This window comes from Ambystoma mexicanum, chromosome 8 (genome assembly GCF_040938575.1).
Source record: "Ambystoma mexicanum isolate Mex_15411 chromosome 8, UKY_AmexF1_1, whole genome shotgun sequence".
In the NCBI taxonomy this organism is placed as follows: domain Eukaryota; kingdom Metazoa; phylum Chordata; class Amphibia; order Caudata; family Ambystomatidae; genus Ambystoma; species Ambystoma mexicanum.
In genome coordinates, this window is record NC_090929.1 from 521,717,631 (window position 1) to 521,732,723 (window position 15,093).

The following is a 15,093-nucleotide window of genomic DNA, read 5'->3' on the forward strand; positions in this document are numbered from 1 at the left end:
GGGCCTCAGCTTCCTTAGGGCCCACACAACAGAGAAACATTCTTTCTGTACTGTGGACCATCTGAGCTCTCTGTCCTTAAGCTGGCGGCTAATAAAACCAATAGGGTGTTCCCTGCCCTTCTCATCTACTTGTGATAGTACAGCTCCTATCCCAGTGTCAGAGGCGTCCGTCTGCACGATAAAAGGTCTTTGATAATCAGGGGCCCTGAGGACAGGGGCCTGGCACAAGGAGTCTTTTAAGCCATTGAAGGCCTTCTCACACTCGTCGGTCCAAGTTACCTTCTTGGGTTTCTTCGGAGTGGTGAGGGCAGTCAGAGGGGCAGCTATGGTGCCATAGTCTGCCACGAAATTGCGGTAATACCCCGTGAGTCGTAAGAAGGCTCTCACTTGGGTTTGTGTAGAGGGGGTAGGTCAGTCTTGTACTGCTTGTACTTTACTGGGAAGAGGCTGTATCCTCCCTCCACCTACTTCATGTCCAAGGTAAACCACTGAGCCTTGTCCAATCTGGCATTTACTAGCCTTTATGGTCAAGTGTGCTTTCTGAAGAGCCTGGAGCACAATCCCGAGGTGTTTCACATGGTCTTCCCAGGTGGCACTGAAAACTGCTATATCGTCCAGATATGCAAGACAGAATTCGTCCAACCCATTCAAAACATGATTCACAAGCCTCTGGAAAGTGGCAGGGGCATTCTTCAACCCGAACGGCATTACCCGGAATTGGTAAAGGCCGTCTGGAGTAGAAAATGCTGTCTTCTCCTTGGCATGTTCTGCTAAAGCTATTTGCCAATAGCCAGCAGTGAGGTCAAAAGTGCTCAGGTACTTGGAGGCACCCAAAGTATCCACCAGCTCATCTGTTCGAGGCAAGTGGTGTGCATCTGTCTTGATGACAGCATTCAGAGCCCTGTAATCCACGCAGAACCTCAATTCAGAAGTGCCTGCCTTTGGAACCAAAACCACAGGGCTGGACCAAGGACTACTAGAGGGTTCAATCACCCCAAGGTCTAACATCTTGTTGACCTCGGTCTTAATATAAGACCGTACTTTGTCTGACATCCTGTATCCCCTACTTTTGGTAGGTACACTGTCTACTGTGTCTATGTTATGTTTGCACCAAGGTGTCAAACCAGGCGACTGTGAAAACAGGGGGGAAAACTGCCTAAGCAAACTTTTCACCTCAGCCTGCTGATCAGAAGTCAGGTGAGGGGCCACTCGGACACCCTCAAAGGAGCTATCTGAAGGACCGCTTTGGAACAGGTCGGGGAGAGGTTCAGACTCCTCTTCCTCAACATCTGAAGCCAGTAGCAGTGCTGCGATTTCGACTCTTGGAAAGAAAGCCTTCAGCCTATTCACGTGAAACACTTTTGGAGCCTGTCCAGGCCTTCCAAGGTCCACTAAATAGTTAACCTCACCCAGGGGCTCCACCACTGTGTAAGGGCCTGACCATTTGTCCTGTAAAGCTCGAGGCCTTATGGGATTCATGATCAGGACTTGCTGACCAGGTGTAAAGTTGATGAGGGAAGCTTTCTGGTCGTACCAATGTTTCACCAGCGCTTGTCCTGCCTTCAATTTATCACTAGCCAAGCCCATCAGAAGTACCATCCGTTTTCTGAGCCCTAGCACATAATCAACTACGTTGGTAGTAACAGGGGGAGTGGGCATCTCCCATCCCTCTTTGACTATGGCTAAGGGTCCCCGTACAGGATGACCGAACAGAAGTTCGAAGGGGCTAAAGCCAACACCCTCCTGTGATACCTCTCGGTAGGCAAACAGTAAGCATGGTAAAAGAAGATACCATTTTCTTCTCTGAGGTTCTTCCAGAGCCCCAATCATGCTTTTTAACGTTCTGTTGAAACGTTCCACCAGACCATTGGTCTGGGGGTGGTATGCAGAAGAGAACTTGTAGGTGACCCCACATTCTTTCCACATAGCCTGCATATACTTCGACATAAAGTTGCTGCCACGATCCGACACAACTTCTTTAGGGAAGCCAACCCTAGTAAATATGCCAAGTAAAGCTTTTGCAACTGACTTGGCAGTTACAGTTTTCAATGGGATGGCCTCAGGATATCTGGAAGCATGGTCGACCAGCACCAGGATAAACCTATTGCCTGAGGATGTTTGCGGGTCAAGGGGACCAACGATGTCGATCCCTACCCTTTCAAATGGTACCCCCACAACTGGGAGCGGTACCAACGGAGCCTGGATTGTCGAGCCAACCTTACCAGATAACTGGCAGGAGGCACAACTCCTGCAGTGACTTTCTACTTGCACCCCCATCTTGGGCCAGTAGAAGTGCATGGATAACCTTTGCTTGGTCCTCTTAATACCAAGGTGACCAGCAAGGGGCACTTCATGCGCCAACTGCAGGAGGAAGGGCCTAACAGCAAGGGGAACCACCAACCTCCTATGGTCTCCTTCTGTAGACTCTGTGGGCTCACTATACAGGAGTCCACCTTCCCAATAAATCCTATGCGTCCCAGGAGGTTCACCCTCAAGCTGGGAGCAGGCCTGTCTCCTTAGGCCTTCCAGCGATGGGCACTCACGTTGGCCTTTACTGAATTCGTCCCTATCAGGACCTCCTTCAACTAACAAGTCTTTTAGTTCAGGATGGTCGTTGGGGTCAAATACTTCAGGCATCGCCACCTCCTCGTCAGGCGCGGGCGATTGACCAACTTCCTCCACCGCAGTGGTAGGCGAGCTCGGGGGAATGTTCTCTTTCCCTCGTCTTGACTTGTTGACTCCTTTCGCCTTGGGTTTCCCCTTCGGCTGGGGCGGCGTATTGGTCTTGGCCAATGCTGCCCGTGCTTGAGACCGTGTGTAGGGTCTTTCGGCAGTGTCTCCTACGAGCCCTAAAGCTCTGAGATCATTACCTAACAAGACCTTTCCCGGGACGTTTCTCTGAATGCTCACTGGAATCCTGACTGCTGTACCATTTAAAGTAAGATTTACAGGTATTACTGGGAACATACGGAGTGGGCCGTCAGCCAATTTAGTGGGCATCAGAGTAGCTCTGGCAACTTCCTCTGAGTCTACCAAGGTAGAATCCACTACAGTTCGACTGCCCCCACTACCCTAAGAGCTGGAGTATCTACTCCATTGATCAGCACACTGTCTTTAAAGTAGTGCTTGGTATTATCTGGAATCCTAGCATAAGCCTCTGCGACTTTAGGCTCCCAGGAACCCAGGGAAACTAAAACTACCTCAGCCTCTATCCCGCTGGGAAATGAGTCTGAGGAGAAGGATGCTCCTGTAATCTCTTCTTCCTCGTAGGAGGAGAAGGCCAGATTAGCGGAGTGGACCCCCAAAGGTCTAACGTTACACCAGGGATCCCCCTTCACGTGGTCAGTTGCTCCACAAGCAAAACAAGATCCATTGGGTCTGTTTACATAGGGAGGCTTATTGTAACCAGAGTTCTGTTTCGGAGGCTGACCTCCACTACCCTGTGAGTTCTCTTGTGTCTTACCCTTATTTTTCTTTTTGTGGCCCTTATGAGAAGAAGATTTATCAGATTCTCCACCTTCCTTATCTTTGGACTTTTTCCCTTTCTCCTGCTTACCAGGATGAGTTTTGTCCTTATGGGACACTCGATGTGACACCCATAAGTCTGCTGCAATGGCCAGCTTCTTAGGATCTATCTCCTTCGAATCGGCCAAATGCTGCTTAAGCTCCGGGGAAGAAGATGCAAAAATGTGTTCCAGCATGACAAGATTTATCATGCCTTCGAAGGTAGAAACCTTATAACCTTCGACCCAGCCAGTTAAGTTTTTCAAGGATTCAGTGACATAAGATACCCAAGTACCACCTTCCTTTTTCTTATACTCTCTGAATCGTTTCAAATATTGGGTCGGAGTCTTCCCAAACTTTAAAATGAGAGTTTGCTTTAACATTGCGAAATCAGCTCGCTCAGCCTTCAACATTTCCATAATGGCACTACAACCAGAATGGGGCAGTCTGCTGAGTAACCAGGCAATCTTATCAGCATTGTCAACTTGTTGAACTTCGCATGCATACTCAAACGCATTCAGCCAGTCCATAATGTCATTCCTTTCCTCATACACACTGAGCAGATCTTTCGGAAACCGTGGATGAGAGGAGGCCCCAGACCCATGTACCGGACCCTTGGACCCATTTGCAACCTGAAGCTTGGCCAGTTCCAACTGGTGATCCCTGTCTTTCTGTTTTTCTGCCTGTTTGATTTTTAGTTTGGCTATGCTGAATTCAAGCTCCTTCTGCCTAAACCGCAGCTCTTGCTTCTTGAATTCAAGCATAGCCTCCCCATTAGCACTGGCAGAGGAAACATTGGACATCTCATCCTCCCTGTCCTCGTGGTCGCGGTGGATTAGTGCAGCGGCAGAACCGTTGGTTCTACCAGTGAGAGCAGCCCCACCTCCTTCCGCACTGTCCTCAGAAGTTATAGCGTCAAGCTGCGCTTCTTGCCACGCCACGATTCTTTGGATCACATCCAATTTCGTGCCTTGAGAGGAAACACCTCTCTCCGCACACATCTTTTTCAATGTTTCTGATTTGGAAGCATTTAAAGTTAACAAGGTATTTGTTTCCATACTGTTAGATAGGACTATGGCCTTTTTAAAGTTCATACTACAACAATTCACTACGTGTCCTGGTCGGAATAACTTGAAATGCCTTAGTTTGTGCGCAACACTGGATACCTTCAGTCGTATCCCACCGCTGCCACCAATTTGTTAAGACGGATTTCTGAACTCTGTCCTGGTGGCGCAGAAGTTCAGAAGGCCAACCTAATTACTTGGAACAGGGTAACCTCTGGACGAGCCAGACCAATCAAGGTAGCGATCGCGGCGGTCAAGACTAGGTCTCAAGAGGGGTGAGGGTGACTGAAAGCCCGCAATGAGCACACAAAGCAAGGACACTTACAAACTACTCCAAACAGGTGCTATATTAAAAATATATACACATTTATTCCAAGGCCTTTAAAACAATGACCGTAGCGAGAAATCACAATACAACTCTAGTAAACCAACACATACCATACCAATACAATATATATACAAATACAAGTCTCAAGCGTTAGATGCACGAAATGTGTAGTCCACCTAAAAGGGAAGGAAAACAGGCAGTGCGAAATAATGCTTAGACCCAGTCCACCTTCAGAGGCACCTAACTAAAAGGAAGTCCGAGCCCTGCGAAGAGTGGAGCCTTGTGCTCAAAAGTACCTGCACACGCTGGTGCCAACGGGCAAAAGGGGAGTCTCTTTGAGGAAAATCAGGCAGTTCAGTTTAGTGCACAAATGAAGAAGAACAAGTTCCGCGACTCAAGCGCAGCCTCCACTGTGGGCAGAAGCAGAGCGCGAGTACGGAAAAGGGTGCTGTTTTGACACAGCGGGGAAAAGCTATGGGCTCCTGCAGGAGGTCGACCAGTTCCTAGCTATGCCACTCACCGGTCCCCGATGCAAGCAGACTCAGGCTTCTCCGCGTCAGTTTCAGTCGCTGGCAGGTTCAGAAGAGCAGGGAACGTCTCGTCGTCGTGTTGAGTCTGCAGCAGCAGAGTTGAGTAAAAGACGTCCCAAACGAGGAAACCCGCACAGTTTGTTACCACAGCAGGGCAACGGAGCGGCCATGTGTATCTGAGCCAAATGTACACTACTCACTTCAGACCTGGGAACGCCAAGTGTACGAAGCGTGTGAGAGTGACAAGGACTCGAAATACTACACAACCTGGCGGCGGTTACAGAGCAAGACTCCTGTGTAGGCTGGTCAGTCAGCTGGATGGCCCATAGACGCTTCCGAAGGCTTACTAGCAGGAGATGGTGAAGATGCCGAGAATAGCTGTCCCCGCTATTCCAAGGGTCGAAGTACCAGTACAGGCCTTCTGGTTCGATCAAAGGTGAAAAGGGTTTCACAAGGCGACAGCAGTGCAGAGGAGCAGTCCTTCAGCGGGTCACCAGCGATTCCTCGGTTCAGCCTCTTGGGTGCAGGATACTTGGCTCCTATATTCCTTCGTTCGTGAGAACTCAGGAGATCGACATGGTAGTGGTGTTTCCAGCCCCCTCTTATCCACGGTTCCCTTCGCGCCAAAACGGAGGGGACCCAATGGGAGATCCGCTCATCAACACTCACCATTCGTGGACCAATCACGGACCACGGTGGTCCCAGGCATTCACACCACCCTAGACTCTCTGGCACCCAGGATGTGTATTGGGACCAGACATCCCAGCCCACATCCTGGAGGCACACACAAGACATGTAGAAGCCCGCGAAAGCATCAGTGTTTCGCTGGAAAGTACATGCCCAAATAAGGAAGGCCCCGGGTCGGTTCGACCTGGGGAAGGTGAAGGGAGCAAGACGGTCAGCGGACAGGACAAAGGAGCCTCGTGGTCTGGCCATTTTGGGAGCCAGGCCACCATTTTGGGTTAAGCGCGAGAAACGCGCTTGGAACGCCAAAAGGAGCTCAAAACACAAGAAACGATCGCTGCCACCATTCCCGTCCGTGAATCACTTGCACCGATCAGTTACAATCCTAAACGAGTATCTAGGGCCTGTAGAAGGCTAGAGACCCAAGAGAGCTGTAACTTAGCTTACAGTGCCCTCTTGTGTCATGTTGCACGAAAGCCGCAACATGATAAAAGAATCTACGGAAAACAGCGTTTCCCGGTACTGACTGTCTTAAGGGCATGTCAGTTTCCCCGTAAGAAAGGAGCGAAAGCCCAGAGGAGTGCGGCAGAAGGCTGCACTTCGCTGGCAAAGTCGAGAACAAGGTGAAAAACAACAGCAAAAAGTTTAGGGGTTGCCACATGGAAGGAAAATTACCTACAATTACGAAATCTTTCCTAACAGCGCCTTCTCGGCACACTGCGCTTGCGCCTTTTCTGCGCAGAATTCCGTGAATTGGGCCTTAATTGTTTTCCTTTGCAGTTGTAGGGTTCTAAACAGAGATTCAATGAGCATGAGCTAAAACCAGCTCCTGGGTGTCGGGCATCACCCCCGTATGCAGAAGCTACTACAGGGAAACCAGGAGCTACCAGAGATGCTCATTTAACTTTTTATCAATTTTTTATGAGCCATTTGTGTTTAAATGTGTATTAGATGTGTTCTAATTATTTTGTACAAACATTCGCAAATACTAAAAGTTAAATAACATTTAAATGTTTGGAAGGCATCAGTTGGCCCTAGAAGCCAAAGGCAGCTCCCCTCAATTTCGAACCCAGAGTTGAGAAATATGTATGTTTAAATAAAGTGCCCTATATTGATCCAGTTTATAAAGCAACCAAGAATTGGACTGTGACATGTCACTCCAACCACTATCTGCAGTTTATTTCACATAGTTCACAGAAAATCTGCTAGGTGATTACCGATAGCGATTGCTGACCAGTCGGTGACCTCTAAACCACAGGCTTTCTGACACTACTTAATATCACCCTTCTGGTGGCACCTTATCCCATAAAAATAGTGAATCTTTGAAACAGGTGTCCTTGCAGCTGTACATCTCCCTGGGCTCTGACAACAGTACGTTTGAGTTGCAGGTTAACATGCTGGTGTAAACGTAAAAAACCTACAAATATTTCCATATTCTTACTTTTGCAGGCACAGAAATAAGTAACACAGTTTGTGAAAATTGCCCACATGGCAGTTTCTCAAGAGACAACATGTCCGAATTTTGTACAACATGGACAAGGTATGTGTACAATATATATTTACTATTGTACATACAATATAACCTATTGCATATGATATACTGTATAGATGTAACATATTGAGTAGAATGGACAACGTATGTGTATGATGTGTATAATATCCTATACTGTAGTAAATATGCATATAATATTTATCATCGAAAATGTTTGTGTACAGTGTGTATATTCTATATTTTAACATATGTAATATGATGTACATAATGGTCCAAAATGGACAAAACATTTTATCATGCAAGTGAAGGTTTGCACTTGGACATAAATGTGTCCCGATTCACAAAGGGTCTCTGATAGTTTGCATCATACATTCCCTTTTCTCGTGGTGCACACTTATGATAAACCAGTTGTGTAAAACACATAGGAAAAGTGCAGATTACAGATGTGCATACAGATTCACAAACAGTTACAAGGGGAAGCACATTGAATTAAAGGGGCATAGAAGGATCATTTCAGATACTTTTTTGCATGTTTTTTAACCGAGACAGCAGCAGTTGGCATTTCATGCCTGTCATGGTGAAATGCGCTGCCAGCACTCACAGTAGGGCATCATGATTATTTGCTACATGGACCCCATGAAGTGCCCATCTCACTATTGTGAAAACTGTGATCTGCGCATTTCAGAGACTACGGCATCTAAAAAAGCTAATCCTCTGCCCTATTTTAGATTAGATGCCTGGTTCTTGTTAATCTATCCCAGAGAGTATCGTAGACTAGTTGTGGGATAATGTTTACTTATTGCTGCTATGCTTAATTGAAAAACACACAACTAACTGTATGATTCAGTAGGCTTAATTACTTAAAATGAGTAAAGGAAATGAGAACATTCTGACTATACACCCACTAAATTATCCAAATGAAAGAGTCTTGGCTCATAAATTTGCTGGTTGGATTTGTCACTTTGAATGTTGTTGTTCATTTCACCAAACTACTTTAAGGATGGTGCTGTGTAGGTGTAACATATGCCTGTATTGTATTATGTTAGGCTAATGGTGTGCCAAATCACCACCATAGACGTTTCAGAGCACGTTTTAAGTAGTGTACGTGCCTTGGGTATCCACCAGGCCTTGGTCGGCTGGAGGAATGATAAAGAGCAAGTGGTAGATAACAAGATAGGAAAGCAAGAAATAGATGCTACAAACCAATGGACCGGAGGGGTTGTGTGGTTGAAGAATGTTTTTTGATAGCATGGGTATGTTGTTAGGTGGCCCATAGTTCTGTGAAATGGAGGAGGAGAAGGATATGTCCTGAAGTGTTCTGATAATAGTGTTGTGCAACCAGGGCATATTTGGAGAATTGTACGTTGTATCCCACCACAACTTTCAAATAGTTTAAATCTGGGACTGGCAAATTTGAACTAGTAATGGATTTGTTAAGTATAGTTAAGTATAAACTGTGTATAAACGTGAATGTTGGTAACAAAAGGTAAGAAAATGGCATGGTCAAACAAATACAGTAAAGTTAAAAATGTTTGCCAACCTGATTACAGATTATCATTAAGAATTATTTCGGTTCATGTCGGGCTAGGCCTTATTTTAGTTCATGGTGAGACAGTATGGTGCTTTATATGGGAGGAGGCTATCAAAGTATAGCCATACATACCCGTCTGTAGTAAGACTCCCCTTGCAGGCAATGGTCAGTAGTCTTTGGAAATGTGGATGTTGATGTACAACACAAAGGGTACTGTGAGAAATCCAGAATGAAACTCGGACACAAGTTAGCCATGTTAAGGCCTCTCTGGCCCTGTCCAATGAGGTATTTCCCTATCTAAAACCAAAACTAAGTATTTGTCTGTGTGAGGATGTCAAACTCAAAACTGACCTGTGTTCAAAAGTTCTATTCTGACCCTCACACTATAAACTAAACTATAAAGTGAAAAGGAAATGTCTTTATCCTTAGGTGCTTGAAAAAGAGTTTATAAGGGAAGATTAAACAGTTCCAACACAAATGTTCTCTAAAGACAAAGAGTCTTGGTTCTAGAGGGTGATTCCCTTCCTCTGAATTCTTATTCAATACAGATGATTCTTTATCTAAGAGCTCCTTTTGTTTTTCTTGGACCACAATAGCACTGCTCCTTACAAAGCTGTGCAGCCTTGTAATTCCACTTCTTTCACAGTTCCTGGATTTCCTGCCTGCCAGAATTTTGTTTTTTCTTGTCTGGTTAACACAGTTCTAATATTCCTTCTTATGATCTCTTTTTATCCTTACTTTTTCAGTTGCCTGGTATGTTCACCTACCAGGGCTTTCTATATTCATATATTTGAGATTGCTTGGTATACTCCCCTGCCAGGGATTTTTGTACTCACACACTTGTAATGTCCTGGTATACTCTCCTGCGATATTTTGTGTTCACTCACTTGTACTTGCCTTGTATACCTTCCTGCCATGGCTTCTTATATTCATGCACTTGCAATGGCCTAGTACACTCTCCTGCCAGGGCGTTTTGTGTTCACTCACTTGTACTGGCCTAGTATACTTTCCTGCCAGGGCTTCTTATATTCACACATACTTGTAATTGCCTGGTATAATCTCCTGCCAAGGCTGTTTATATTCACACAATGTTTCTCTCCACTCCCCCAGTTGTGCATCCCTTTTGTTGCATAATGTAACTTCTTGATATATCATTCGATTTGTGCTCCCCATGTATTTGCATTCCATACATTCACATACTGATAGGGGTCTTGTTTGCAATACACTTTCTTGTTTCATAATTAGGCGTTTTGCTTTCTGTCTGTTCTAATGGCTATTGTTCATGTTTGGTGTGATTGCTGAAATGCCCCGCGGTCTCCACTATCCTTGGGTTGACTCTTGTTGGAGTACTCTGGCTCGTTTGCAATCCAGCGGCAAAAGTGTACTGCCTGCTTTGCTCTCGTGACTGCTGTCTCTTCGTGCTGATGCCTCCTGTGGCTTTGCTTCAGCATGCCCACTTCAGTTCTGGTTCTGGAAGGCACGGTACTGCTTTTTGCAGTCAGCAGATGCCCAGGAGTCTTCCACCTGCTTCTTGCATTTCAGCAGTGGGTCCCGCCCATGTAGCTTTTCCTTTCTCCCTGGATGGTGAGCCGCCCGGTCAGCCACCCGGTTTGTGCTTTCAAGCTTCTCGAGCCTCGTGGAGATGTGAAACGTCCTCTCTCCAACAGCAGCAGCCTCTAACACTCTGCCTTCAGTCTTTATATATCCGGGGCTTGGGTGTTTTCAGAAAACAACTAGAGTGCTTACTGAGCTTCTGGCTGATTCCGCTCTACACTATTTCCCTCTTCCTCGTCCCAGAATTCGGGTGATTCTGGGAAAAGGAGTCCATTGTTGACGGATGATGTAAACGGCTGTAGCTCTGAATGGTAAATCACAGGTGGTCTTGTATTTTTCACATTTTAGACAAGGGTTGGAAGTTTGGTGTATATGTTCCCCTAGGGTGAGCTATGGAAGTATGGCAATAGACGTTGAGGGTATTGGGTATGAGAGGATTATATTCAAGGGCAAATGGGGGATACCATGTTTCATTCAATGAAGCCATGGCATCTCCCCGGAGGCTGTCTCCTCCCATGTGAGCCTCCCTCATATAGCTACCCCCAGGGTCAGGATCAGGTAGCTGCTGCAATCCCCTGGTCACATGTGAGGAGGTTACCCCTGGGAGATCAGTGATGACTCTATTGGATTCATCACAGTACGTAGGGAGAGAAGGACCCAGATCTCTGTCCTTCCGTATGCAGTGACAGTCTGGCACCATTTCATATGAAATTATGATGCGAGTATGTCTTTGGCTCAGGGGCAGCCAGGCTAGGGTCTCATTGTGAGACCTCGGTGTGTTCAAACCATACACTGGAGAACAGGAGATCACACACCCCTCTACTTGCTCCATACAGACACAACAGATGGGTGGAACTCCAGGCTCTTTGAAATGATGGCTTGTTTTAGATTGTGGCTTTTCCAGTATCTCAGACGTGGGTCAGACTTCCTGGGAGTTCTTGAAGCCTGCTAGGAACTTCATGGGAATGGTTGTAGTGGTGTGGGAAGGAGGATTCCTCTTGGGCTTCTGGGAGTTAATCTGGATTATCCAGCCTTGTCTCTCTTCCCAAACCTGGCTGCAGTTACCTTTAATAACAGGCAGCATGGGGCCGTTAGGCCCACCAGGGCTTTAGAGTTTGCTTATCAGTTTACATCTGCAGGGCTAATTTGGGTGTTAAGGCCCTTTTCCTGAAATCAGAGATGCTCATGTGTATTATTTAATTCTGATGTTTGTTAATCTGTTTAGAGTCACATGCTGTGCATATAGTCCGACATCCAGTGGTAACTCAGAGGATTGCATCTTGTCTTTCGAGAATCGAAAGGGGATGTCGACATTGGCGTGCCTGTAACACTAGCCCTACGTGACGTGTAGTGTACCCAAGATCCCTCACGTGTCGAGGTCCCTCAGATTGATTTTTTTCACCCAGCATACTGGGCGCCTTATGCGGAGCTCGTCAGAGACATTGCCTATTGTCCCTTCGACCTTTGGTCGAATAGTTATATAAAATAGTTAGGATCACCCTATCCTTCCCTTATTCGACGGCCGTACCAGATCTCCGCCAAAGACCTTCAGAACTTCGACGGACAGTGATCCAGTCGGTGCTGGCGACCACGTGGCTGGGCCTTCCGCCGGCCTACACAGTAGGTAGAGAGTGGTCGGGGTGGACATTTCTGTACAATCTAAGAATGCCTTTCCCTTTCCTTCCTCTTTCCATTTTGGTCTTCGTCACTCTACCCATCCTCAGATATGGAGAGGACTCCATTTAGGTTTTGCCCCATTTGTAAAGGCAAATTTCCTTAGAAAGATAAGCACAAACTGTGTAACCGTTGCTTGCCCCTCAATCACAACGAAGTAGGATGCACGGCTATAAGCTCCTCCATCCTAAGATATTAAAGGAGCGCAAAGTCAAGCGGTGGGCGGCCTACGGGATGTCGAAGGCAGAGTTTTCTCCCGCTGCCGAAGCCAACGAATGTGACGACGGCGAGAGTGATGATCAGACCTCCGAACCGGAGGTCGTTCACCTTTCGACGGAACGCTTCCGTTCCACATCGTCTGTCCTCGACCCCACCAGGCACGGCTCAGGCACTGCTATGGGGAAGGTACAACCTGGTGACAAAGACCAACATTTACACAGCACTAAACACACAACCCCAAGTCAATCTTCGGCCAAGTCGAAGAAGACTTCAGCACCAACGGGTACACCGGAAGTTCTGCGGCACCCGCCGACTGTCAGGATCGGCAGCCCTCCCCGCAGCCGCATATGCGCCTAGCAACTGGGTCATCAAAGACAAAGGGCGCTACCTCTAATATTCCGGATTCCGTCAAGACGCATCACAAGAAGGTGTCCAGCGACGACAGGGTTCCGGTTCCGCAGAAGAAGGCGGTCGCCGAAGACAAGGCCCCGGCACCGCCGAAGAAGGCAGCCGCTGAAGACAAGGCCCCAGCTCTGCCGTCAAAGACTCCTTCACAATCGCAGGCCGAAGCTACGCGCCGCCTGTCTGCGGAGTACGTCGCCGACAGTATAGCAAGAATTATTATCACCGATTCTCAGAAACGGCAGACGAGAGATTCTTCGAGGCCTACGGGAAAGGCCAAGGATCCGTTGAGATCCAAGGATAGCCTGAGGGGAGTACCGGAACCCTCCCATAAGCTGAAAGAGAGGCACATGGATGTCCCACATCTGTCTGTCCCCTAGGAGGAGTTCTCCGAGGGCGAAGAAGGGATGTCTTCGACGTTGAGACAGAAATCTCTACGTTTTACAACAGAAGAGCGTTTGCAAGATACTTTTCCACCTCTAGACCATTCTAGGTCTTCTGTTTGGACTAGAGAGAAATTTGAAAACTGTATGGAAAGGCTGGACAGGTTTGTTACCCATTCAGAGCAACCCACACCAAGAAGACCACTGAGAGCCCTTTGGACCTTATAGCAAAAATCTCAAGGCTCTTTACCCCTCTCAGCAAGAGGATATATACAACTATGACCTCACTGAAGAGGACATTCCTGTAGACACTCAGGATGAGGATCAATTCACCAATCCTGAGGACATGCATGATCCCATAGAGGGCTGGGAGGAAAACCCGGATATGGGTGACCCTCAACCATGGCAGTCTCCAGATCCATCACCAGATCCTGATGCCCTGTCTTTGGATTCCCCCCCAGACCACCCCCACTAGACAACCCTCGCCAGTGGATGATCAATTGACGTTTAACGTCATGTTGCGCAAAGCAGCTGAACACTTCAAAATTGCCACAGATGAAGCTGTCCCTGAAGCTGACTTTGTGGAGGACATCCTCAAAGAGAAGGCACCGGCCAGCCAGGCTATTTCTCTCCTAAATTCAATTTAAAAATGCCTGGCTCTCTCCATATCAACCCCTGCTCTCACAAGAGGTGTTAATCCAAGAATAGAAAAACTATTTTGTCCTTCTCCCTCAGACCCCCTTTATATCAGAGGTCACTCCACCTCATAGTCTCTGGTTGTGACCACTACAAGAAAGAGGGCAGGGGTCCCTCTGTCAACCGGTGAGGCACCCCCTGATAAGGAAGGTAAAATACTTTACGCCCTTGGGAAGAGGATCACGGCCGCAGCGGCTTTTTCAACAAGTATTGCCAACAACATTGGCCAGCTACGCGGATGCTCAGTGGCCCTTGCTACAAGAAGGCCTACAGGAGATTCCCAAACCCATATGAACTCGTCTTCTGACCACAGTGACTGAGGGCAGACAAGTGAACCAAAGCATACTTAAAAACACTTTGGATTCTGCCGAAACGGCTGGTCGATCCCTGGCTCAGGGCACACTCCTGAAGAGACACGTGGCTACGGAACTCTGGGTTCAGGCCAGAGACTCAAGTGTCACTTATAAATAAACCCATGGAAGAATCCAACCTGTTTGGGAAGGCGGTCGACGAGGCCCTCCAGACCGCAAAAAAGGAGCATGGCACCCTGAAAACGCTAGACCAGATTACACAAAGACCCTCTACATGACGAGGATCTGGGTCCAGATGGCTTTTTCGTGTCCAACGCTTCCCTCAACAACAGTACAACTCAGGAAAAAATTGGTCCTCTCCACAGGGAACTAGCGGATACACCACCCAGTATGCCCCGAGGGGTCAGCGTCATGGAAAAGGAAGGGGCCAGAACTCTACTCCCAGAGGCTCCCCAGCCTCAGGTTCAAAATGACCCGAAGATTCGGGTCCCCTCCCAAGCCTCCCTGTCGGGGGCCGGCTAACATCATTCCTTCAGGCATGGGAGGGGATAATTACAGACCAGTGGGTTCTAAAGACCATGGCCCACGGGTACTGTATAGAGTTCAATCGGTCCCCAACATTCAGACCTCCACGAGCAAGACGACTGACACCAGACCATCTTCGTATCCTTCTTCAGGAAGTCGAGACACTACAAGAGAAAGGAGCCATAGAAGTCGTACC

The 15,093-nt window shown here is 47.5% G+C and overlaps 1 protein-coding gene across 5 annotated transcripts in view; it reads left to right on the forward strand.

Annotated features, from left to right (window-relative positions):
* The window catches only part of TNFRSF14 (TNF receptor superfamily member 14), a 661,986-nt gene that overhangs the window by 295,591 nt on the left and 351,302 nt on the right, over nucleotides 1-15,093 (forward strand). For all 5 annotated transcript variants that reach the window (XM_069610212.1, XM_069610211.1, XM_069610213.1 and 2 more), the window contains one exon: nucleotides 7,560-7,650. In XM_069610212.1, the coding sequence (XP_069466313.1) occupies nucleotides 7,560-7,650 (91 nt within the window). The remainder of the gene's footprint in view (nucleotides 1-7,559; nucleotides 7,651-15,093) is intronic.